The 25,745-nt window shown below is 43.8% G+C and overlaps 1 protein-coding gene across 2 annotated transcripts in view; it reads left to right on the top strand.

Annotated features, from left to right (window-relative positions):
- The first annotated feature begins 1,025 nt into the window (after window positions 1–1,025).
- Window positions 1,026–25,745, top strand: part of SCAMP1 (secretory carrier membrane protein 1) — a 53,660-nt gene continuing 28,940 nt past the window's right edge. For both annotated transcript variants that reach the window (XM_075270286.1, XM_075270294.1), the window contains exon 1: window positions 1,026–1,152. In XM_075270286.1, the coding sequence (XP_075126387.1) occupies window positions 1,096–1,152 (57 nt within the window). In that variant the 5' untranslated portion in view covers window positions 1,026–1,095. The remainder of the gene's footprint in view (window positions 1,153–25,745) is intronic.

The following is a 25,745-nucleotide window of genomic DNA, read 5'->3' as shown; positions in this document are numbered from 1 at the left end:
AGAGCCTGTTATTGAAGAAGATGGTGCTGTTTGCATACCATTTGCATACCAACAAAAAAATGGATTTCTACTGAACAGCGGGGCTGAGAGGACATCTAAAGGTAGGAGAAGAATTGCCTTTCTTAAGGCTATTCCTATGTGTGATTGACAAAAAATTTGATTTTAATGCTACGCGTAGAATCCCTATAAGTAAATGTGTGTGTGTGTGTTTATGTATGTGTGTGTGTAGGTGTATGTGTAGGTGAGGATCATATAATTCGCTGTGTGTGTGAGGGGGGCGTATTGAGGAGCATATAATACTGTGTGTATGTGGGGGGGTGTAATGAGGAGCATATAATAGAGTGGGGGTGTACTGAGGAGCATATAGTACTGTATGGAGGGGCGTACTGAGGAGCATATAGTACTGTGTGTGTGGAGGGGGTGTACTGAGGAGCATATAATACAGTGGGGGTGTACTGAGGAGCATACAATACTGTGTGTGTGGAGGGGGTGTACTGTGGAGCATATAATACTGTGTGTGTGGAGGGGGTGTACTGTGGGGCATATAATACTGTGGGGGCCTACTGTGGAGTGTATAATACTGTGTGGGGGCACTATTGTGGAGCATATAATCTTAATTTTTTTTAAACTATATTTCATCCCTCCAATGGTGTGAGGGACAGTGACTCCCTGTTTGAGGACTCCTGGTACAGCCCAAGCTAGTTTATCTGGTGTCTGTCACTATGTTAATATCATGATCTAATTACTGTACAATATAATATTAGATTTTTGTTATTTTGTCATATAAATGTTTCCATAATATTTTCCACATTTCCATCTTCCTCCGCTAGCACTGCTCCCTGGATGACATGACAGGGTATAACCACGAGACGCCACGGCACCCCCTGTACTAATAACCGGGGTAATCCCCAGCACTGTACCGCCGGCCGTATCACGTGACGCTGGGGGCGGAGCTGTACCGCCCTCACAGAGGCAGACTACCTCGGTTACGTGTATGGTACAGTGACGTCATATCCGGAGCGGCCATTTTGCTGCTTAGGGATAACGGTTCGTGCGGGTCCGTGCTCCGGGAGCTGCCCGTGACCCGCCACCGCCATGTCCGACTTCGATAGCAACCCGTTTGCGGATCCGGACCTCAACAATCCGTTCAAGGTGAGCTGCATGTGAACGGTTACTAAGGCGATGGGTCTGCACCATTCATTGACAGCTCAGTGTTGATAAGTAAGGTGTATATGCGGATGTGTAGCTCATCTGCTGCCCCCCTCCCCTATGGAATGGTATTTCCCGATGCTAGTGGATGAGGGGGCGGCTTTGTGCCTTTGTTGGGCTATTCTGTATTACTCTCCTCAGGGATCCTCTGGTGTCTCCCTGTATTAGGCTGCACCTACACGACCAGATGTACCGGGGCATTCTAGCAGCTCAGGAATCCCCTTAAAGGGAAGCTCCATCATGGGCATTGTATTAGAGGACCGCATACTCCGTAGTCCTCAGGATATTCCCTAGAATGAGATATGGGCCACATATAATCTAAAGTGATTCCCATAGTAGCAGATTCATAAATCTCCAACAGCTGGTGACATCAGAATCCAGGCTCAGGTTATGTACTACAATGGGGTAAGCTGTATGACGTCAGCACCTCACCCAGGAGCAACTGTGATGTCACTTGTCAGGGACAATGTGTGCTGTGATGTCACAAATGCAGCAGGCTGAGGCTTTATCACTATGACAATGTGGGGTTTCCTCCAGAACTATAGTGAACCTGGATGTCCGTGTACAAGGCTGTAACCGCATCTCCTCTGCACCTTCCCCTTTACTTGCAGGGACACTGAATATTGTCAGGTGTCCCTAGAATGAGAACTAAGCTGTAGTGACTCGGTTCAGCCACTAAACCAAAAGAAGCGCTGTCTGCTTCCTGCTTTATTCTTTGTGTATCAACTACTAAGAACAGCTGATCAGTGGGGGAGCTGGGTGTTAGACCCCCGAAGGTCTGATATTGATGACCTATCCTTAGTATTGGTTGATCATAAGAGGCGACAGCTCCTGTTTATGGGTTTTGTAACTTGCTGACCAGGCAAAATAGACTGTTTTGGAAAACAACACCCCCCCCCCCTCCTTGTCTGGCAGTCATTCAAGACACGCAGTTAGGTAATTATTTATTTTTTTATTTTTTTTTAATGTTTTGGCCTTCATTGTCCCTAACTTACTGAAAAGGCGTCACTGTGTCGTACATTTTGAGTAATAGAATTTGAGATTCCAGTGCTGTCAATTCTGTTGAGTTTTTGATGCTACCCATGTACTGAGGTGCACTTGGCCCTTTTTTTTGCACCTTTTTGAAGGGGTATTTCATAAACGCAGTGTAAAATGTTACTCCAGATAAACCGTGCTGAGTTTCCCTTATATAAAGAAGCAAAGTGATGGTCCTGGTGGTAAAAAAAAAATCTTCAAAAATAGGTGCTAACTAGAGATGAGCGAGTACTATTCGAAACAGGAGCACCCATAGGAATGAATGGACGCAGGCGGCACGCAGGGGATTAAGTGGCCGGCCGCCAGCAAAGTCTGCGTGCTGGCCACTTCCATTCATTCCTATGGGTGCATGTTTCGTATAGTACTCGCTCATCTCTAGTGCTAACATATGATAACTCTTGTGCACAGACCATAATACTTTCACATAAAAGGGAGCGGGGCCTAAAGAAGGGGCAAATCGTGGTTTTATTTATTTTTGTATGGAATGGGTGGCATATAGAGGTACTGTGAGACCCGTGCACCTCATACTTCTCTTTACAGATGCTGTAAGGGTAGGTTCTCACTACCGTCATTAATGTCTGTTGCTCTCATTCGTTATAGGATGAGGGCAATAGACTTTACCCATAGAATGCAGACGGAGCCCCCTCTGTCAGGCGTCCATCTGCGGTCACTCTTTGGAAGCTTTCCTCTATCATGGTTTTTTTTTTGTTTGTTTGTTTTTTTTTTACTTTCCTGACAAACTTTTCCCTTCGTTACAAAAGTAAATAGATGGTATGGAAAAGCTTCTGTCATGTTTTTTACATTATAGCCAATGGGAACAGACTCCAATTGAGGGAGCCCCTCTTTATCTGTCACTGCCGTATCTGTTCCTGTTAAAGTTCATTGCTCTTATCCTATGACTGATGAGATCAGACCTTCATTTCTATGGCTGTGTCGGTCCCATGTATGGGGCAGTGACTCTGGAGCGAAACTCAGGACAGGTGCTAATTCTGGCCATTTTGTGGCCTGTGCTCACTGACCTGAATGAATGGGGTCTTGAAGGCACGGGTGGCACACAGATGTCATCCATGTGCATCGGTGTAGGATTTAGCTGTCCACTTGAAAAATCGGACATCTTTGTAAACGAACACTAAAGGACACTACATGATATCCCATTTAAAATAATGCAAATTGTAATGGACGCAGCTAGTGTCCAATGCTAAAATTTTGTGCGGACACTAGCTGTCGGACTCCGATGCTAGTGTGAACTCAGCTTTAGACTGTCATGTACATGAGCCCTTAATTGACATTTTGGGGTGGACACCATTTTGGATACAGGCTATAAAACCTTATTAACTTCTTCTGATACGACCTAGTAATAAAGCTTGCATCTGTATTGATGTTCCTTCAGAATTCCTCTCCTCCAGCCTTATTTGTGTGAATGTAATACCATGAGCCGGCCTTGCGTCCGATGACTTAGGCCGGCCATTTCATTAGTGCGGAGCCTCTTGTATTGGGTTACATGCAGGTCTGGCATCACACATTATTCATGAGTTGCGATGTGCTGGAGGTTGCGTGCGAAGCTTCTGTTCAACTGTCATGTCCTCAGAAAGATATTGTACTTCTGGATGAAAGCAATCTGCTGATTGACCCTTCTAAGACCAGGTTTACACTGTGCTTTTTAATCACTAACTGCATGCGTCTGTAATTGGAGTAATGCCTGGCGCATTTTATTGTGCGTTTCATTGGTAAGCTAATGGCTATCAAATGTGAAACCTCTGGTGTCCTGGCCTAGTAAATGTGCTGCTCGGGTCAGGTAAAATATTCTCCTCCTTACTGCAATTACAACGCCATGCAGTTATTGATTTTATAATAAAAAAGCAACGTGTGAACCCTGCCTTAGGCCTCCTGCCTACAACCGGAATTTTGCTTCAATTGCAATGGGCCCATACACACGATTGTGTGTCTGGGCTGAATTGAAGAGCCGTAAAATAAGTAGCAGGTCCCATACCTGTCCGTATTTGCAGTTCTGTCAATTAAGTTTCAGTATTTAGGTCAATGAAAACCACGTCTGACACACAAATACCAATCCATGTGTCCTGTGCTGTATTCACTGCCCAGCAGACTACACACTGTCCTAAGGCCTAGGACTGAGTGTGTCTTAATATTTCTAGAGCAGGTCCTATAGACTATCGGGACAGAACGGAGCATCAGAAGACCTTTGGGCTGCACGCTTAGTTGGCCCTTCCAGGAGTGGGTTTCTGATGATCCATTCTGATAATTTGGTGAAAACTGATCAGAACGTAACCCATATTGACATTATTGGCGCATGGAAGGCACTTAGATGATAAACATTATTAATGTTAAAAAATCGTAATCTACTTGGCCATTGTATACAGTATGAAGCCTTAGGCGTTTGTAGTATCTTTCATTTTCTTCCCTGTTATCTATTACCTTGCTTGCCATGCTCTACTGCACATTCTTTGTAGGGGGAAATATATTTTTGCCGTTCAGCACACATAAAAGCGTATCTGCTGTGGATTTTCTGCACCTAAAATTCACAAATGCAGATTTTGTCTTGGATTTGTTGCCGATTTCATCCCCTCATTGGAATAGATAAAATCCAGACTGAAAATCCATAGAAAGAACTTACATTCTGCGGACTTTAAAATCCAACCGGGCGGGGGGTTGTAATTTTTCTTTCCTTTTGTGGTGTTGAGGCTTGATATTAAAGCGCATGTTTCTTGCTCCAAACCCCGATTCACATCTTGCCCACCATATTCTGTCAAAGTGGGTGTTGCAGGGCTTGGTTGATTTACTAAAACCTGTGCAAGTTTCTTGTCTACCCTCCGGAGGCCGAAACAGCTCGGTGGTACATCTCTCCCCGATCTGTTCCTTTGTTATTTAGCTGGCCAGCTTCGTTTTCTCAAACCCTGGCTTTCCCCCGGACTGCTTCCGAGGCCCACCTGGCTCACCATCTGGACTTGCATATCTTGTGGCCTGTGTTGGAACATCCCCGACTGTTTAGAGGCAGACTTCTGCCCCTTCACTCTTTGGCAGCGCAGGTCTGGAAGCAAGCCAGGAAAGTGTCTTCCTTCTCTGACGTCCCAGTGGAGACCCCACTATGGGACAATCCTGGTTTGCCCGACCTCCATAGATTGCCTGATGCACAGTCCTGGTCCCGTTATGGTGTGTCCTCCATATCAGATTTATACGAACAAGGTGTCTTTGTTACATTTGATTCCCTAGTCTCCTCATGTGAAATCCCCCGCCATCAATTCTTTTGCTTTCTCCAAATACGGTACGCCCTCTCCTCCATATTCCCCGCTCAGCCATGTGCTATTTCTGAATACCCGCTTATTGGTGTGCTCCATTCCCAGGGTCCGAGGGGGTCTGATTTCCGCTCTTTATGAGTATTTAATTTACGCAAAGGTCTCTTTGACTGAGGCCCCAGCCCTGGCACGTTACCGCACCAATATCCCAAAGCTGACGGATGAGACGTTTCAGGATGTTCTGGAATCTTCTTTGTACGTTTCACCCTCGGCTAATAATAAACTGATTCAAATATTTATTTTACATCAGTGTTATCTGACCTCGGCCCGTCTTTTTAGGATGGGTCATCTACCTGGCCTGAACTGCCTCAGGTGTCCGTGTCCTCAGGCGGACTTCTGGAGAGGGGTGGTGGACCTTCTGGCCGTTGTTTTGGGCCATCCTGTTCTGCTCTCTCCCATGGTCTGTCTGTTTGGTGTGCTTGATGAGGAGCTGTGGCAACATCACGTCCAGATCTTCCTTCGGGAGGGTCTGTTATATGCCAGGAAGGCCATTGCCCTCTGGTTGATGGCCCCGCAGTCTCCATCAGTATCTCAGTGGAAGGAGACTGGTCAATTCAATCCTCCCATTTAATCAAATTATATACAAGGGTAGGGGCTGTCTCCAGAAATTCTTTAAGGTCTGTGGAGCGTGCTGTGCTTCTCCTGCTACCCAGTACTCTCCCCCCTCCATGTGCTGGGCGCCTTTGCACCTTGAGTAGGAGTTGTCGAAATCCTTTGTTCCCTGCTGCATTTCCCTGTTTGTGTTCTGATGGCGGACCGCGGTGGGTCGTCGTCGTGGCAGATCTTTGTTTGAAATTTACTTTGTATTTTATTTTTGAACTTACGGTATTTTCCTGATTGCATCGTTTGTTACTTCTCCTTCAATAAAACGAGTTAAAAAAAAAAAAAAAAAAAAAACTCGTGCAAGTTTCTTGGTTGGGAACTAGCGTAGATTTTGGGATCTTGGTCCATGCATCTGTCAGGACATTTGTTAAGACTGATGTATGATAGAAATAAACTTGCCCCCCATGTATCAGTTTTTGTATGGGGAAAAATCGGCATTGTATAAATGAGCTAAATGCTACTCTATTAAGAAATGTATGATGCTAGAAGTAGCTGCGTGTGTATATATTGTACGCCAGTAGCCTATGGCTAGCTTAGGTTTGCTCCCATGTTGTGGTTTAAATTACATTAAGGGCTAGTTCACACGGGCACAGAGGGGGCGGATTATGGCGCGTAATCCATGTCATAAGCCGGTCTATGGAGACCGCCAGGCTGCTTTTTTCCATGAGCGGAAAAAGCAGCCTGCCCTTTCTTCAGGCGGATTCCGCGGCTCCTTGAGCAGCGACGTCCGCCTCACGGCAGCAACCTCCATAGTCGGCCCATTCATTTGAGCCTGCTCCGGAGGGGGAAGCTGAGACAGTCGTAGCAGGCGGGTTTTGACTCGAGAGTGGCGCGGCTCCCCGCCTCACTCTCTGTTCCAAAATACGTCTGAATGCTCCCCGTGTGAACTTAGCATTTAAAAGGCATTTAAGGCTAGACTCACATCTGCACTCGGGCTTCCGTCTTTTCCGATTTTTCATGTGGAGAGGGGAACAGAAGTCCGTACGGAGACTGGGCACAGATGTGAACTGAGCCTAACATGTTTGTTCTGTAAAATCCAAAGCCACATTGGGCCCGTTGTGTTCTTACATGGTCTTACCTGAGCCTCTGTCTCAAAGGCTCTGAAGTGAAAATCCTGCAAAAACTTATTTTTTTTCGGTACCTTGGCATTTTGGCACTTGCTTGGATTGTTTTCATAGAGTATTTACTTTAAATGAAAGCTGAAATAACAAAGCAGTCATTGTGTGCTCCGGTTACCTGCTGTGTCACATCGCACTTACTGACAGATCTATCGCAGCGACCTACCCTTATGTGACGGGACCTATGGCCACATTACATACTGGATACGTCCGCTGCACACAAGCCTTCTAACTTTCCATTCCTGTACCTTGCGGTAGTTGTCTTTCTGGTTTCTATTTCCATAGGCCAGATGACATTATATAAGATTGTGGTGTAGCTGTTCATGTAGCTGTAGACTGTTCACAATTGTGGAGTCAGTCTGGACCAATTTTGGGCGGTGTGGGGGTCGGCCAGTAGAAATAAAGTTTGGCCTACTGACTCCACAAGCCAGACATAGCGGCTTCTGTTTGTAATAGATCTGATATACAACCGATACCACCAGTGCTTTATTAATTTATAATGGGGTCCATCCTGGTCTCTGTCTCAGTTGGTGACCAATGCACCAATGAGGATGGGAATAAAATTTTAAAGGGGCGTTTCGAACTAGCAATACTTACCCCCTATGTACAGACCAGCCTCATAAGGTCACTAGAAGTGAATGGAGCAGTGGTTTTGTATGCACACTATTCACACTGGGAACTCCCATTGGTGTGAGTCCCAATAGTCCCACCTCCAGCGATCAGACATATCCCCATACCATGTATGACATTGGTAAAACTTTTTGAGACCCATCTCTGATGGACGATATGGCAAGTTTTTGGCACTTTCATTCACACGCTTTTAGGATTCTTCATATGACTGTTCGGTTCCCCTCATTTTGCATTATTGTCGGCAGAATATTCCATTTACACCAGAGAATGTGCTGGACAAGTGATGGTTTTATGTCTGCAAGGAACGTGATCAATGACAAAGGGGTGTTTGATGTCGGCCGTATTTACATGGGATAGTGATCGGGAGTGAACGTCCATACAATTGTTCACTCAGCTCCTTAGAACAGCTGATCGGTAGGGATCCTGGGTGTCGGACATCACCAATCTGAAGGTGATGTCCCCTCCTGTAATAGGATACTGCTTGAGGATGAGCGATCATTTACATAACCTTTCCTTTCCTATTCTTATGTGGCAGCTATGAGAAGCGGGCATCCCTATGATGCTGTTTTGGCTGCTATTCCTTTAGCATTTTGCCCTTCCTTGTGTTCCTCATACCTCTTATCTGGCATATGGTGCCCGTAGTGCCGCAGCGCTGTACCCAGTATCAGGTGAGAGATAGTGAATCTATTATCTGTTCAGTATGGCTGAACTAATAAAAGAACGGATGCAGACGTCTATTCAGGCACGTACAGAAAGGCATCTCGTAGACCTCACCGTAGATACCACATTACCTCTTCGCTTTACAAAACCATAAAGCTTATTGCGTGGGCAGAGCTTTATATAGAATTTTTCCTCCGTAGTCCCTTCGGTGTAGATATTCAATGTGAAATCATGACCGCATGATGCCGATCACTGAACCGCTGTGCTGCTCATGGATCCACTTTTACAGACTTTTTGATATAAAATCATATTTCGAAACAATTTTTGATTAAAAATACCCCCCCCCCCTTTTTTCTGTGCACAGCTCTTCTGCAGCTATTGCTTCCATTGCTGAAGGCCACTCTTTGCTGGTGCGGTTGCGAGGGGACATTGTTTACGTTGCTCATAGAAGCAGCTCTGCAGAGTATTGCAGCTTTGTCCCATTCAGCAGCACCTTTAAATAACTGTTTGGCCCCCACCCATCTGATATGTATGACCTAAAGTAAGGAAATGGCACCAGTACTGGGAATTTAACTATCAAAGCTTACATTTAGCACCAAGTATATTTGAGGGGATTTATTAACCCACTAGCCTCTGCCTTTATCTGCGTGTTGTTGGCGTTGATGATCCGCCTATATTCAGCAAATTGCTGCCGTTAGTGGTTTGCCTACTCCAGAGTTTTGGCAGATCTTAAAGGGGTATTCCCATCTGGACAATCATATTCTAAAACAAAGTACAGGGCAATACATACACTTTCACAAATAACTTCAATTAAAAAAAGTGTACCATTTTCTAGCAATGTTCTCCAGTACAGCAAGGCTTCCCACTTAGAAAAGTGACCGTTGCCCATGGACACGGCCACTTCAGTGTGCACAGAGGTGGTCGCGCTTGCCTAATCAGCATCGCAGCTATGAAGTGTCTCACTGCCTTCACCTACATAGACAGCACGGGTACGCGCATTCTTCACGCATGCGCAGACAATACCCGCCCGTCCAAGTCATTCTCAATGGGGGATGTCTCATTGAGCGGCGGCGGCGTGAATGCCGGTTGTAGCTATTGTCGAGGAGAGGGGAAGGTATGCTAATTACCTCCCCCATCTCCGTAGCAGCGCTGGTGCTGCTGTTCGTTCCGGTGGCAGAAGTGGTGGACGGAGCTTGTCGAGGCTTCCGGCGGCTGCGCCGGAGAGCCTCACTTCATGGCCACTGCAGCCGACTGAACGCTGTGCGTGTGCACAGTAAAGCCGGGAGAGTACAGTAAAGCCGGGATGAGTTGGGAGAGTGAACTCCCGCAGCATATGCAGAGCGGGCATCTCCCAGCTCATCCAACAGCAGCCAGAACTGTGGATAAAACAGCAGAGGCAGCAGCCGGCGTACCAAGATAACTCCCGGCAGAATCAGCGCTCATAAAAAAAAAAAAGAGCCTCCCATTCATTTCAATGTATTCTGCGCGGAAGACGGAACCCATTGAAATCAATGGGAGTCATTTTTATGAACGCTGATTCTGCCAGCACCAGTTTACTACGTGTGAATGCCCCCATAGTACGGTCCAGATCTGGAGCATGCGCAGTTGCTCCATGGTTTTCTACATCACACGATATCTGAGCGAGTACCTCAGACAGCTGTTCGTCAAAGCATAGACAGCGTTTATATAGCGTTTATCTTACATATATTTCTTTTACCTGGCAATTATTATTGTCATTGTAAGTATAATGTTTACTCATATAAAAATGTCATAACAAGTTGTGTCCCATGCATAACAAAATTGACACTTCCATATAGTTTCCCACACTAAGGCTAGGGCCCCATTGGATGAAACCACAGCGCTTTACGCTGCGGGAACAACCACAGTGTGAACGTATTGCGGTTCTTCCTGCAGCGCTTTGAACGGAACGTTCAGTTTTCCTCCACGGACTTTCTGTAACAATTATATCTAGGGGACTGCCATCGGTGTTTCCGTAGATATAATTGACATGCTGCGATTTTCAAAACTGCGTCAGTTTTCGAAATCGCAGTGTGTCCGTGATGCGATTTGGGTACTATTCCGTTATCGGGCCAGCAGCAGCGCAGTTCAGCAGCAGCTTTCGGGACAGCAGTTCAGCAGCGGGAATTACAATGACATCCGAGGACTGCTGGCCCGATGCTTGTGCCCAGTAACCAGTACATCGATGACCCCCCTCCCCCATCCTTCTCCTCCTGCCAGTGCTGCCCCCCAGCTCTCCTTACATCTTCCCCGTACCCTCTCCCCGCCACACGACTAGGCCTCACCTCAGCGCTAGTACCGAGACCGAAAGGAAAGACACCGGGGCTCAATCCAGGCCCTGACAAGAAACACGCCGACTATAGGAACGGTGAGCTACAGCGAGCCGGAGGGACAAACTTTCTGCAGCGTCCGGCGGCTATCTAGTAGCATTCATTGCTCAAGATTTACGGTGAGGCCTATTACAGGGAGAGGGTACGGGGCAGATGTAAGAAGAGCTGGGGGGCAGCACTGGAAGGAAGAGGAGGATGAGGGCATCGATCGATGTACTGCCTACTACACACAAGCACGGCCTCTATCATCGGGCCAGCATCGGCTTAGTCATGTGGCGGGGAGAGGGTACGGGGTAGATGTAAGGAGAGCTGGGGGGCAGCACTGGAAGGAGGAGGAGATGGAGGGGGGGTCATTGATGTACTGGCTACTGGGCACAAGCATCGGGCCAGCAGTCCTCGGATGTCATTGTAATTCCCGCTGCTGAACTGAACTGCTGTCCCGAAAGCTGGTGCTGAAATGCGCTGCTGCTGGCCCGATAACGGAATAGTACCGCGATTTGTTCTGTAAAGTGGGCATGGGATTCGCATCCACTCTGTAAGTACTGTAAAACACTGCGGCCAAATTGCGGCGTTTCTGGCCCATGGGGCCCCGGCCTTATACTATTCCCCATTAATTTAAAATAATCTAGCTTACGCTGGATTCACCCTAGCGCCTAATCTCCGTGATGCAGGTTTCCATTTTCTGCTGGCAGAAGAAGAAAACCTGCATTCACTATCCGGCCGGGAGCGTCTTCTGGTCTCTTTGGTGATACCGGTAATTTTTTTTTACCGGACACAAAGTCCTGCATGTCTGACTTTGTGTCCAGTTAAAAAAAAAAAAAAAAACCGGTTTTGCCGCAGAGACCAGAAGAAGCTCAGGGCTCGTTCACATTTGCACCCAGGGTCTCCATTATGCAGGTTTCCGTTTCCTGCCCAAGAAAATGGATGGGTTTGAAAAGTGTCTGGCCGTGAGCACCTGTGAGCGTTTTGTGCTCTCTGCAGCGAAACAGTTTTTTTTTAACAGGACACAAAGTCGGTCATGCAGGACTTTGTGTCCAGTTTAAAAAAAAAAAACCCGGTTTTGCTGCAGAGAGCATAAAACACTCACCAGCGCTCACGGCCAGACACGGTCTGACAGGTTTCTGTCTGCAGAAGACGGAAACCTGAGAATGGAGACCAGATGCTGGTGTGAAGCCAGTGTCACAGGCGCTCACAGCCGGACACTTTTAAAACCCATTCAATTGAATTGGAAACCTGCATAATGAAGATCGGGCGCTGGTGTGAACCCTCCCTTTGCTGAAACGCAGCTTTTTTTGTTGCAAATTTTGCTGGGGTATTTTGAGCCAAAACCAGTGGTGGATTGAGCAGAAGGGAGAAGTGTAAGAACTTCTTATATATTTCTCATTCCTTGTGTAGCCATTTTTGGCTTTGGCTCAAAAAACCGCTACCAAAAATGCTGCGTTTCTGCAATATGTGGCCTTAGCCTTAGGGCGGCTCACATTTTCACCTGGTCACCACTTTCAGGTTTCTGTCTTCTGCCCGAGAAACTGGAGACAGAAACCAGTAGTCACTTTTAAAACCCATTCATTTGAATGGTTTTGCAAAGTGTCCGCCCGTGAGCGTCTTCTGGTGTCCGCGGCAAAACCATTTTTTTTAACCAGAAACAAAGTCGGACACGCAGGATTTTGTGTCCGGTTAAAAAAAAATGGTTTCGCGGCGGAGAGGCACAAGACACTCACGGGCGGACACTGTCTGCCGGGTTTCCGTCTCCTGTTGGCAGAAGATGGAAACCCATAAAGTGAAGACCAGTCGCAGGTCTGAACCCACCTCAATAATATAAAAATCTGCAATTTATTTCTAATTACTTTCCTAATACAGCTCAGGGTATGTTCACATGGATTTTTTTTGCATGACAGGGAATCCACCTTCAAAAACGTCTAGCTTTGTTTCAATGGGAGTCACTAGTTTTTTTTCCCCACTAGTGATTATTTTCCAGCTAGTGAAGAAAAAAAAACGTGTCCTATCTTTATGTGGATTCCATGGCTGAATCAGCCGCGGCATCTGTAGCTCTAGACACTCTCAGGGGGGCATTCACACGATGTAACGTGGCATGAATTCTGACACGTAAACTTGTGTCAGAATCAGCGCTGCAAAACAGAATCTCATTGACTTCAATAGGTTCCGTTTAACACGCGAAACACATTGAAATCAATGGCAGGCTTTTTAACCCATTGATTTCAATGTGTTATGTGCGCTAAACGAAAGTCAATGGGATTCTGTTTAGAAGTGCTGATTCTGACACGAGTTTATGTGTCAGAATTCCTGCCACATTACATCGTGTGAATGCCCGCTCATGCTTAGGCCCATTCAACCAGGACTAATCAGGAGCAGGATGCAGCGCCAAAAAGCCACACGTTGGAAAAGGTTTCCACCATGTGAGCTTAGGCCTCGTTCACATCAGCTTTTGGATTCTGTCCAGGGGAGTCCGCATGAGGACCCTTCCCCCAAACGGAATACCAAACGTAAGTGCAAGTGGTGTGCAGTGAAAGCACACAGATCCCCATAGATTATAATGGTGTCTGTGTGCTTGCTGCAAGATCTCCGCAGAGATCTTGCGAACAGGAAAGTAGTTCACAATCTACTTTCCTGTCCACAAGATTCGTGCGGGCAGTGTGCGGCCAGCACACGGACCCCACTATAGTCTATGGGGATCTGTGTGCTTTTACAGCACAGCGCTTGCAATTGCGTTTGTATTCCGTTCAGGGGCTCCCCATGTGGACTCCCCCGGACAGAATCCAAATGCTGATGTGAACGAAGCTTTACACTCAGACAGACAAACCTGACAGACCCCATTATAGTCTATCAGATCCTAGATCCCATTATTATTATTTTTATTTTAAAAAAAAATAATTAAATTATATATATATATATATATATATATATATATATATATATATATATATATATATATATATATATTTTGAGGGCCATTCATGTAGTTTTACATATCGCTAGTAGAAAGTCAACAGTGCACAGAATTCAGCACACTGTTGGATTTCCTGTAATGTGCCCTGAGGCTAGAGATAATAGTGCCATTACCTATATCTCTTCACCATCAGAAGGGTGTTCCTGACAGTCTAGCTGGTCTGTGAGAAAAGTCCCGAACAACAGTACTATCTACTTCAGCCCTGTACAGTCAGAAAGGGCATTCCTTACCATTCAGTGATGACATTGAGCTGTGAGGAACGACCCCCTCCCAACTCCCCAATACTATTCTATTGATGAGTAGAGAGTGTGTGTGTGTGTGTGTGTAACGTTCCTCACAGCCCAGCCAGATTGTCAGGAGCGCCTTTATGACAGTAGGCTGAGATTGGTAACAGCACCGATATCTCCAGCCCCAGGGCACATGACAGGAAGGCAGACAGTGCACAGAATTTTGCGCAATAAAATGTCCTTTACAGGCTATTGGTTTTTGTGGTTTCCTATGCAGATACGAACGCTGAGGCCTAAAATTGTGGAAAATAATTTTTGTTGCAGACTTAGTGGCAGCTTTTTGAGCCAAAACCAGTACTGGCTACAAAAGGAATACCTAAATAAAGGAAGATCTTTTATGCCTCCCTTCTACCTAATCCACTCCTGACTGTGACTAAGAAAAAACAAAAAAACAAAACACACAGCTAAGAGCAGGTTCACATCTGCACCTGGTCTCTGGTTTAGCCAATCCGACTGATTGCTAACTTCTGCCCTGTGACACTGGACAGGAGATGGAAACCTGTCAGTCAGTTTTCAAAACCATTCACTTGAATGGGTTTGAAAAGGTGACCGACTGTGTGCGTCTTATGCCTCTCCACTGGGATTTTTTTTTTTTAAACTGGACACAAAGTCCTGCATGCCTGACTGTGTCCGACTAAAAAAAAAACAAAAAACACAGTTTCCCCACAGAGAGGCAGAAGACGCTCACAGGTGGTCACTTTGCAAACCCATTCAAGTGATTGGGTTCTAAAAGTGACTGCCAGGTTTCCATCTCCTGTCCAGTTTTGCTGGGCAGAAGACGGTAACTAGCTGGATTGGATAAACCGGAGACTGGGCGCAGATGTGAACCTGCCCTAAATCTACAAAAAAAAAATCAGTTCCACAATGTGGGCCCTAAGCATCAAAATAACATACTGCGTTTTTAAAAAACATTTTAGTAAATTCAATTTTTTCCTCATTTATTCCAAATAGTCATGTAGCTTATAATGTAAAAATTTGTAATTTATTTATAATGTTTTTCCTCAGACAGCTGTGCATTACCTTAGACAGCTCATCGTCAGAAGAGCTTATAGTGCACATATATATATTTCAGTGTATCCGGCTACATATTTGAATCTTATTGTAAGTATAGGGTTTTACCCTTACAGTAAAATGTATTTCAAAGTTGTGTCCCACATATTATCCCCTACATAATAAATTGAAGCCCCACCCCCACCCCACACACATCTTATAGTTTCCCAAATATATTACTGACCAATAGAGTTTCTGCATAAATAATAACATCTCCTGAAGGCTAAGTTCACATCTGCGCTATAGTGTCTGTTGGAGACTCCATACCAGAAACTGACAGTGAGAAAATTCCTGCAAGGAGGACTTTTCTCTCTGCCATTTTCAGTATAAAAACTGTGGACCCATGATGGACACCCAGCAAACTCCATTAGGATAAGTTCTTACGGAGTTATTTGGTCAGGATTTTGAGGCCGTATCCACCTCAAAAAAATCAATGGGAGCCGGTCAGGCGTTTTTTTCCGAAAAGACGCGAAATGCTCATTCTTCAGGCCGTTTCGCCTCTCCAATCGGCCAGAAGACACTCCCTCCCTTCTAGGACCATTCATTGGGCCTAATCCGAAGCGGAGTGCATGGCTGGATGCTGGTGCAGTGCACAGGCTTTCAGTCGCAGCTACCCAGCATTTGGTCCAGAACCTGAGGCAGCCTCCACCACAGGTTCAAGTCCAAAATACTCCGTCTGAACCTACCCTTATTGTGTATGTAGTCTACTGGTGTCTGCAGGTAAGTCCTGTATTATACTAGGTTCACAGCTGAGTTCGTGTTTACGTTCGTTGGGTCCGCTTGGGGACCCGAAGAATAGAAAACTTATCTGCTTAAAAATAAGTTACCTGCTTAAAAAGCAGTAACACTATAATGGAGTCCACAGTGGTTTCTGCCTGTCAAAGGTTGAAAAATGTAGAGAGAAAAGTCCTGGTTGCAGGACTTCTTTCTCTGCATTTTTTAAAGCAGATTCAGGGAAGGAAACCCCAAAGAGAATAAAAGCACAGGTGTGAACCTAGCCTAAGGCCCCAGCATTTGCAGTTGAGAAAATGCAAAAATGCAGTTGAGAAAAACGCAGTTACAGTACCAGCAAAGTGATTGAGATTATATTTTCAACCACATATTGAAAAAAAGGAAGACAAAAGTGCTTATTAAAAAAGCAATGTGTCATCAATCACTTATTTCTACATAATTTTAGGGCATTACACATCACACATATTTACCGCAGTGTTCATATTAGTTTTAAATAGAAAAATTGTGAAAATCCCGAGCTAATCTGGTTGAGATCCCACATTGCGGAAAAAGCAGTTTGTTTGTTTTTTTATTTTCGAACATTTTTTTTTGCCAAAACCTATACTGGCTACAAAAGAAATGCAAATATAAAATGAAGCTGTTACACTTCTCACTACTGCTGATTCCACTTGCAACAACAATAAAGTATCAATTCCGCAATGTGGGACCTAAGCCTAAATGTTTTTTCCCGTTTACAAGATAAATGATTATTTATAATGTAAAATGCTGCAATTTATTCATGTTTTGTGTCTATAACATACAAAAATGCTCTGTTTCTGCACCATGTGCCCTTAGCCTCATTGTTGTACCTACTTCGATTAGGGCCCCCTACCCATTCCCTACATCTTATTCTTAATAGCAATGAGTGCTGCAGCAGTATCTAAGATACATGAAAGGGATACAACAATAGTACCCACAACTGAAGTAATCAAAAAAAAGTTGAGTAAGCAGCAGAGTGCCCTCCATATAACCAATAATGGGAGCTGTGCGCTCTGGGATACAGCTGATCTACAGGGGTCCTAACAGTGTAAGATATCAGTGCAACACAATGAGTCCCTATAGATCAGATGTTTGAAGGTACTGTGGTGCCTTTGCGAGCACTGTGGCTTCTTCACCATTAATATTGACCTGCATCTGTTTTATAGATACCGTGTAACATAAATAAAGGAGGGGCCCTACAATTTATAAATTACTCCCCCAGCCCCACCACCACCACCACCACCACCAGTATAATGCTCCACAGTGACCCCATACAGCATAATATGCTCTCCAGGTGCCCCATTCCCCCACAGTAGCCCTATAAAGTTTAATACGCTCCCCAGAGTCCCTACACACAGTACGATGCTCTGCGATGGTCATACACACAGTTTAATATGCTCCACACAGTATAATAGGCTCCACAGAACCCTACCCCCCCACACTAAAAAATAAAGCAGGAAAAATACACAAATGCAAAAAAAGGCTAAAAAGCAGTGACTTCAAAAAATTTAAATACCAATAATGTCGACAGACAGAAGCATTATGGATAAAATAGTTGAGTCATTATTTGAATACTCATGTAAAATTATTTAAACATATACACATATAAAATGGGGGGTCTAATTCTTCAATAACAACACTGGTGGTAGTCATAGTGAATAATGTAATATACATAGAGGGGCATATGGTTAGGGGAAATACAGTGCAAAATGAAGGACAAAGATACAATAGAAAATTCAAGTAATAGCCATGACCCAATATGAATGTAAGTTTAGCATGTACACATACCGCCAGTGGAGCGCGTTCACTGTCATTTGACTATTTGATTGAATATCGAACCCTATTAGTCTATGGGGAAAAATTCTTTGTGTCAGGGGACCTCACCATTCGACTCAGGAGAGTCACCAAGTCCACTATGACACCCCAGAAAATGATGCCAACACCCTGGAATGTAACTGGGACAGCAGGGGAAGCATGGCTGGGGGCATCTAACATGCCCAAGTCACTTTATTACTTTGGGATCCCTGTCAGCACAGGCCAATCAACGCTGGTTCTGCAGGAGGAAGCAGAGCCTAAGATCAGACCAGAATGGAGACTGCTGTGGACTGATCTTAGACTCCGCCTCCTCCGGCAGAACCAGCGTTGATTGGCTGAATGCTGCACTCTGTACGGCATTCGGCCAATCTACGCTGGTCAATGCATTCCTATGGGAAAAAGTCAGCTCTCGCATATCGCAAACTGACATAGATTCTGACGAGATAGTGGCGTATACAGGGACTTGGGCGTGTTAGATGCCCCCAGACATGCTTCCCCTGCTGTCCCAGTTGCATTCCAGGGTGTTGGCATCATTTTCTGGGGTGTCATAGTGGACTTGGTGACTCTCCTGAGGCGAAGAGTGGCTTCCCCTGAAGCGAAGCATTTTTCCCCATAGACTATAATGCAGTTCGATATTTGTTTGAATAGTCGAATATTTCACTGTTCGCTCATCTCTATTCCTTATCTTTCCTGGGCTCTGATGCGACTTCCTGTTCTCTTTGCTACATCTACATAACATCATGGACCCTTCATGACTCACTCAGCAGTCCCTGATGTCAGTGAAAAGTTCCAAAGAAAAAAGGGACATATAATAAAGACCTCAGTGGCCTCTAGAACCTAATAATGCTTTCCAGTGGCCTCAAGACAACTAAAATCATCTCAGCTACACGCAGGCAACAAATAATGCTATCCGGTGGCCCCCTGGCTAAAAGTAATACTCTCGAATGATCCCAGACACGTAATAGTGTCCATCAGTGGCCACCAGACAATCAGTAATATTCCCTAGTGGCCCCCTGACAACTAACACTGTCCCCCAGTGGCCCAACACAGCAGTATTACTATATACCAAAAACAAAAACTAACAAAACAACACTTAGGCAGGGTTCACATCTGCGCCCCGGCCACTGCTTTCAGGTTTCCGTCTTATGCAGACAAGAGACGGAAACCTGTCAGACAGTGTCCAGCTGTAAACGCCTGTGAAAGTTTTGTGCTCACTGCGGCGAAAACAATTTTTTAACGGACACAAAGTCCTGCATGTCCGACTGTGTCTGTTTTAAAAAAAATAAATAAGCACAAAACGCTCACAGACCGACATTTTCCAAACCCAATCTAATGAACGGGTTTGAAAACTGACTGGAAGTTTCCGTCTCCTGTCCCGTTTCTCGGGCAGGAAAAGTAAACCTGCAAAAAGGAGATCGGGCGCTGGTGTGAACCTGCCCTTACCTATCCCTATGTTAGGTCATTAGTATAAAACAAGCTTTAGGTTGAGTTCACACTGAAATTTTTGGTCTGGAATTTGGTAAGAAAAATGACAAATTCCTCATCCTAAAAATGCATCACCATAGGACTGTATGATGAGGAGGAATTCGAGTCAGGTTCCTGACAAACTCCATGTGAACTCAGCCTTACTGGCCACAAAACCACTTTAAAAACAATTATCAAGTGACATATAAATTGCAAAACTTACCAATCAATCATTCATAGAAAGTTGGAAGATAACATCATAATGGGATTTCCAGGCAAATAAAATATTAATACTCCGTAAAAATGCAATGAATTCATCTGAAAAATAGAGAATATGGTAGAATAGGCAATTTATTGGCTATTTTCAATGATAAATGCAAAGACAAAAATGCTGTATCAATAGAATGGAAGAAACAGGAGTAAATTTTAAAAGAAACACTAAACTGAATGATTGCCAGGGCACCATGGACCTCCTTCACAAATTTTGGTGAATGGACTTGAATTGCAAACCCTAGCGTGCAACAACTTGACTATAAAGCATTTATTTTTTTGCAACTTGAAGTCACTGCCTCAGCACACTAGGGGTCACAGTGCAACTCCATTCACTAGCATTAGTGAAGGAGTCATACAGAGGACCCATCAATTTTTTGTCACATGACGGAAGTTTTAGCCAAAGACAATGTACATGCCTGAGTCTAAAAGGAAAGAAAAATAAATACAGTTGGGCTTGAGCTTTTACTTAGTCTGCAGCATTTTATATTATAAAAGCTTTTTATAAACCCACATATTTTATAGTATTAAAATATGAAAATATAACATTATATATGATTTTAAATAAACATTTTTTGCTAATAGGTATATTAAAATGCCTTCCTGCATAATAAAAGGCTGTGTCAACACATGGAAGAATAAAGACTGCACTATAATAATGCACGCCTTTCCAAAAGACCAAAAATTGATAAGAAAGTGGTTAGAGCAGGCTCCACAACATTTCCCCAACATAGATGAAATGGTTGATAAGATCCATGATGGGAAAAAAACAGATCATTGACTGTGTTCGAAACACTTTGATGTTTCTTCATACTACCATGAAGGGGAGAAAAAAAAACTACGCTCTGATGCGCTGCCATCCATTTTCCCCGATACTAATTTATCAGAGAATAGTCATAGCTCTGAAAAAAAAAAAAAAACACCACTAAAGAGAAAAAGAATAACTATAACATTACCTGATTCTGAAGAAGCAAGCATTGATTCATGTCCATCCTTCACTTTTCCACCTAAAAAATACGAAAAGGGAATAAACACTGATGGTTTTGTATCAAAAAAAGCATAGGGCAGTTTCCACTGACCCGTTTTATGCCAAAAAATCATCATGTGCCCAGACCGAAAAACCAAAACAAAAAAATAAGTCTTGCCAATGCAATTTATTAAAGGATTCCACAGTTATTGGATTTTCCAAAAAGAAAAATATTGAAACAACATCAGCATTAATGGAACACGAAAATATACCTCATTTAAAACATACAGAAATGGAGGTAAAATAAATCAACAACTTACCTGCAAGTTCGGATTCAGAAAATTCGGACTCTGATGATTCAGATGATGACTCTTATAGTCCTCTAACTTCTGAGGAAGAAGAAAATATAGAGGAGGATTACTCATCTAGCACAGAGGAAGATATGACATCACAAACTGAAACGCTAGAGGAAATAACTGGAGTTGATGAAGATCCCGTAAAGGAGTCCAAATATGTTGTTTTTAGAAGCAGCCTAGAGAAGCTCATCATGCTCATACGGTGCCAATATCGAAGGACATGCCACCGAAAAATTACACATATTCGCATAAGAGAGCTGGGGTCCTGTATAAACATAGATGTCAAATGTGAAGATGGACACATCCAATACCTTTGGACGAGTCAACCAAGGATTAATCGTATACCAACAGGAAATATATTGTTGTCCAGCGCCATTGTACTAAGTGGAAACAACTTTCTAAAAATCAAGCTTTATTTCGATATTATAAACATCTGTATGGTTTCTAAATCCACACACTACAGGAACCAACCGAAATATATATTTCCGGCAATCCATGAGCAGTGGGAGCAGGAAAGGAGTAAGCTGATCTCCTCTATTGGACAAACTGCTGTGTGCTTGGCTGGTGACGGACAATCAGACAGCCCTGGCTTTTCGGCAAAATATTGCATTTATACAATGATGGACACACACACAAATAAAATTATTAATTTCACTGTTGAACAAGTGATTCCACCAGCAACACCTGTAAGTTTAGAAAAATCAGCTTTTAAAAAAACACTTGATTCAATAATAGATTCAAACATACGGGTCAGGATAGTAGCGACAGACAGACACGTAGGAATCAGAAAAAGTCTAAAAGAAAATTATCCTAACATAATGCATCAATTCGATGTATGGCACATGGCGAAATCGATTGGCCAAAAATTGATAGTCGCGTCAAAATATAAGCATTGCAATGATTTATCATCTTGGGTATCACCTATAAAAAACCATTTATGGTGGGCAGCTCGGACATGTCAGGATGATCCGGAAAATTTAGTGGAGAGGTGGAAATCGATTATGTTCCATGTTCAAAATGTCCACCAATGGGACACCGATGGTACATACACCCAGTGCCAACACCCTCCCACTGTAAAAGACACAAAATGGCTGGACCCAAAATCAGTAGCTTATGAAAAGCTGAAGGCAATTATAGAAAACCCAGCACTAATAAGAGACATAAAACAGCTATCTTATTTTTGCCATACAGGTGCTTTGGAGGTGTTTCACTCAAGTGCACTAAAATACCGACCAAAAAGAATGCACTTTTTTTTTGATGCAATGGTGGCACGCACAACATTAGCAGCCCTGGACCATAACAACAACGTTGGTCGGGTTCAGGCAACACTGAAGAGACTTGAATCTGCCGAGGCTACTGAAGAATTACATAAAAGATTTAGGCTTGAATATTCTAAAGCTCGAAAGGCATGGGTAATCAAAACCTTATATGAGCCGAGGTGCCAAGATTTTCTATAAGACATAATGCGTGAAATAGTAATGTTTGCAGCAGGAGAAAAAGTAAGCAATTGGATCAGTAGGTTACCATCACTACCAACAAACATAGCTCCTATTGAGAGACCAAGACATGATGACATGGTTAATGACTTTGTTTCCAGATTTTAATGTATAATATCTGGTATTTTTTTATTATCTTTGTTCTGTCTTGATTAATTGTGGATGCCTTGATTTAGATTTATGTTTTATCATAATAATGTTTATAATTTTGCGTTTTTTATACTTGAATTAATCATGCACATTTGAAAATACTGGAGGGGAGGTATAAGGGTCAGTTCACACGTGAAAACCGCCTAGCTTATTTGTGCGAGGTAAAAAACCTCGAGGAGTTTTTTTGACGCTGTTTTTTTGCATTCCACGCGGTTTTTGACGAGGTTTTTGACGCGGTTTTCGCTAGCGGTTTTCGCTAGGGTTTTTTTTTCCTATATGTGCTATAGAAACTGCAGGCGAAAACCGCGCGGTTTTTTGCAAAAAACCGCGCGGTTTTGTGTGCAAAAAACCGCGCGGTTTTTTACCGCGCGGTTTTCGCCTCCCATTCACTTCTATGCAATTCTTCAGGCGTTTTCCGCCTGAAGAAAGGTCATGTCGCTTCTTCAGGCGGAAAACGCTAGGAGGAAAAAAAAAGCTAGTGGTCTACATAGACCACCATGTTAAAGGAGAGGTTTTTGAAGCGAATTCCGCTGTCAAAAACCTCCCCTTTGCCCACGTGTGAACTAGCCCTAACTCTAATCAGAGATATAGAAATATAGGATAGAATATATATATATATATATATATATATATATATATATATATATATATACACTCACCGGCCACTTTATTAGGTACACCATGCTAGTAACGGGTTGGACCCCCTTTTGCCTTCAGAACTGCCTCAATTCTTCGTGGCATAGATTCAACAAGGTGCTGGAAGCATTCCTCAGAGATTTTGGTCCATATTGACATGATGGCATCACACAGTTGCCGCAGATTTGTCGGCTGCACATCCATGATGCGAATCTCCCGTTCCACCACATCCCAAAGATGCTCTATTGGATTGAGATCTGGTGACTGTGGAGGCCATTGGAGTACAGTGAACTCATTGTCATGTTCAAGAAACCAGTCTGAGATGATTCCAGCTTTATGACATGGCATTGCATTATCCTGCTGAAAGTAGCCATCAGATGTTGGGTACATTGTGGTCATAAAGGGATGGACATGGTCAGCAACAATACTCAGGTAGGCTTTGGCGTTGCAACGATGCTCAATTGGTACCAAGGGGCCCAAAGAGTGCCAAGAAAATATTCCCCACACCATGACACCACCACCACCAGCCTGAACCATTGATACAAGGCAGGATGGATCCATGCTTTCATGTTGTTGACGCCAAATTCTGACCCTACCATCCGAATGTCGCAGCAGAAATCGAGACTCATCAGACCAGGCAACGTTTTTCCAATCTTCAATTGTCCAATTTCGATGAGCTTGTGCAAATTGTAGCCTCAGTTTCCTGTTCTTAGCTGAAAGGAGTGGCACCCGGTGTGGTCTTCTGCTGCTGTAGCCCATCTGCCTCAAAGTTCGACGTACTGTGCGTTCAGAGATGCTCTTCTGGCTACCTTGGTTGTAACGGGTGGCTATTTGAGTCACTGTTGCCTTTCTATCAGCTCGAACCAGTCTGGCCATTCTCCTCTGACTTCTGGCATCAACAACGCATTTCCGCCCACAGAACTGCCGCTCACTGGATGTTTTTTCTTTTTCGGACCATTCTCTGTAAACCCTAGAGATGGTTGTGCGTGAAAATCCCAGTAGATCAGCAGTTTCTGAAATACTCAGACCAGCCCTTCTGGCACCAACAACCATGCCACGTTCAAAGGCACTCAAATCACCTTTCTTCCCCATACTGATGCTCGGTTTGAACTGCAGGAGATTGTCTTGACCATGTCTACATGCCTAAATGCACTGAGTTGCCGCCATGTGATTGGCTGATTAGAAATTAAGTGTTAACGAGCAGTTGGACAGGTGTACCTAATAAAGTGGCCGGTGAGTGTATATATATATATATATATATATATATATATATATATATATATATATTTTATAATATAAATATATTTTTCTAAACAGTATCATTGGGTTAGATTTACTAATATGATTTGTAGAATAAAAAGTTATTAAACAAGCCACAGCAACTTACATTGCTCATGGCCCAGAGAACAGTATAGTTATTTTGCAGATTTTACTGCGATTCATTGAATCACAGCAAAATATTTATACTGTACTCTGGGTCATGAGCAATGTAAGGGGGTGTTCATACTACCGTCAGTGTCCGACAGGTAGTGTCCGCTCCTAGTGTCCGTTCAAAATCTCGCACGGACATTAGGATCGGACACTAGCTGTGTCCGTGACACTGTTCATTCATTTAAATGGCGATCGGGTGCGTTCTTTTGCACTCCGTGCCCTTCCTTCACTGTCTGCATGTAAAGATGTCCGACTTTTCAAGCGGTCAGAAAAACCCAACATGTCAGGTTTTTCTGACCGCTTGAAAAGTCGGACATCTTTACATGCAGACAGTGAAGGAAGGGCACGGAGTGCAAAAGAACGCACCCGATCGCCATTTAAATGAATGAACAGTGTCACGGACACTGTTTTCTCTTGAAAATACTGCATTCTCTTGAAATACCAGCCCCTGATGAGTATACCTGATGAAACGCGTTGGAAAGTTGTATAGCAGCATGAGTAGCTGAGATATTTTCCGTAAATAACAGACATTGGATTTGTGCAGCCCATAGGAGTATACTTGGATCACCAGATCCTGTTGGTGTAGCCTCGGGTGACGTGCTCAATGTATCTTCCATTCTCTTCTTGCATGTGGTGGACTATCACTATATCAATCCAAAAAACCCCAAAGCTGTGTGGCTTTTAAAGGGGTATTCCCATTTGGACGTGGTCTCGACCAGGAAACTGTCTCACCCTTGTTTGGACTCCTTAGCTCTGGACAGGCTGTTGAGGTCAGGAACCTATTTCACCCTTTTGGATTCATTGGTTTAGGACAAGATGGTTGTGTCAGGAACCAAGTTGACGCTTGTTTGGACTCATTAGCTCAAGATAGATAGGTAGCTGCTATCAAGAATCTGTTTCACCCTTGTTTGGACTCATTAGCTCATGCCAAGTTGTTGTGGTCATGACCCCATTTCATAATTTTACTATAAATCTATTTCACACACTAATACAAATATAAGAGTAAATACATGTGTTTCAGGGAAAGGGAGGCAGGATTTGAGATTGAGGGAATCTAAGTCATTTTCTACCTCTCCGCTCTATATATTGGACATTGATCCTCAATTGAGACGATACATTTTTGTAGCGATGGGACCTGGTTTAGTCTTTTGAGATCAAAGTGACCAAATCTGGTGACCCTCTTTGGTTGTTTTA

Source organism: Leptodactylus fuscus, chromosome 1 (genome assembly GCF_031893055.1).
Source record: "Leptodactylus fuscus isolate aLepFus1 chromosome 1, aLepFus1.hap2, whole genome shotgun sequence".
NCBI lineage: Eukaryota > Metazoa > Chordata > Amphibia > Anura > Leptodactylidae > Leptodactylus > Leptodactylus fuscus.
The sequence above is the reverse complement of the archived record's forward strand: the minus strand, read 5'-3'. Positions and strand labels throughout refer to the sequence as shown.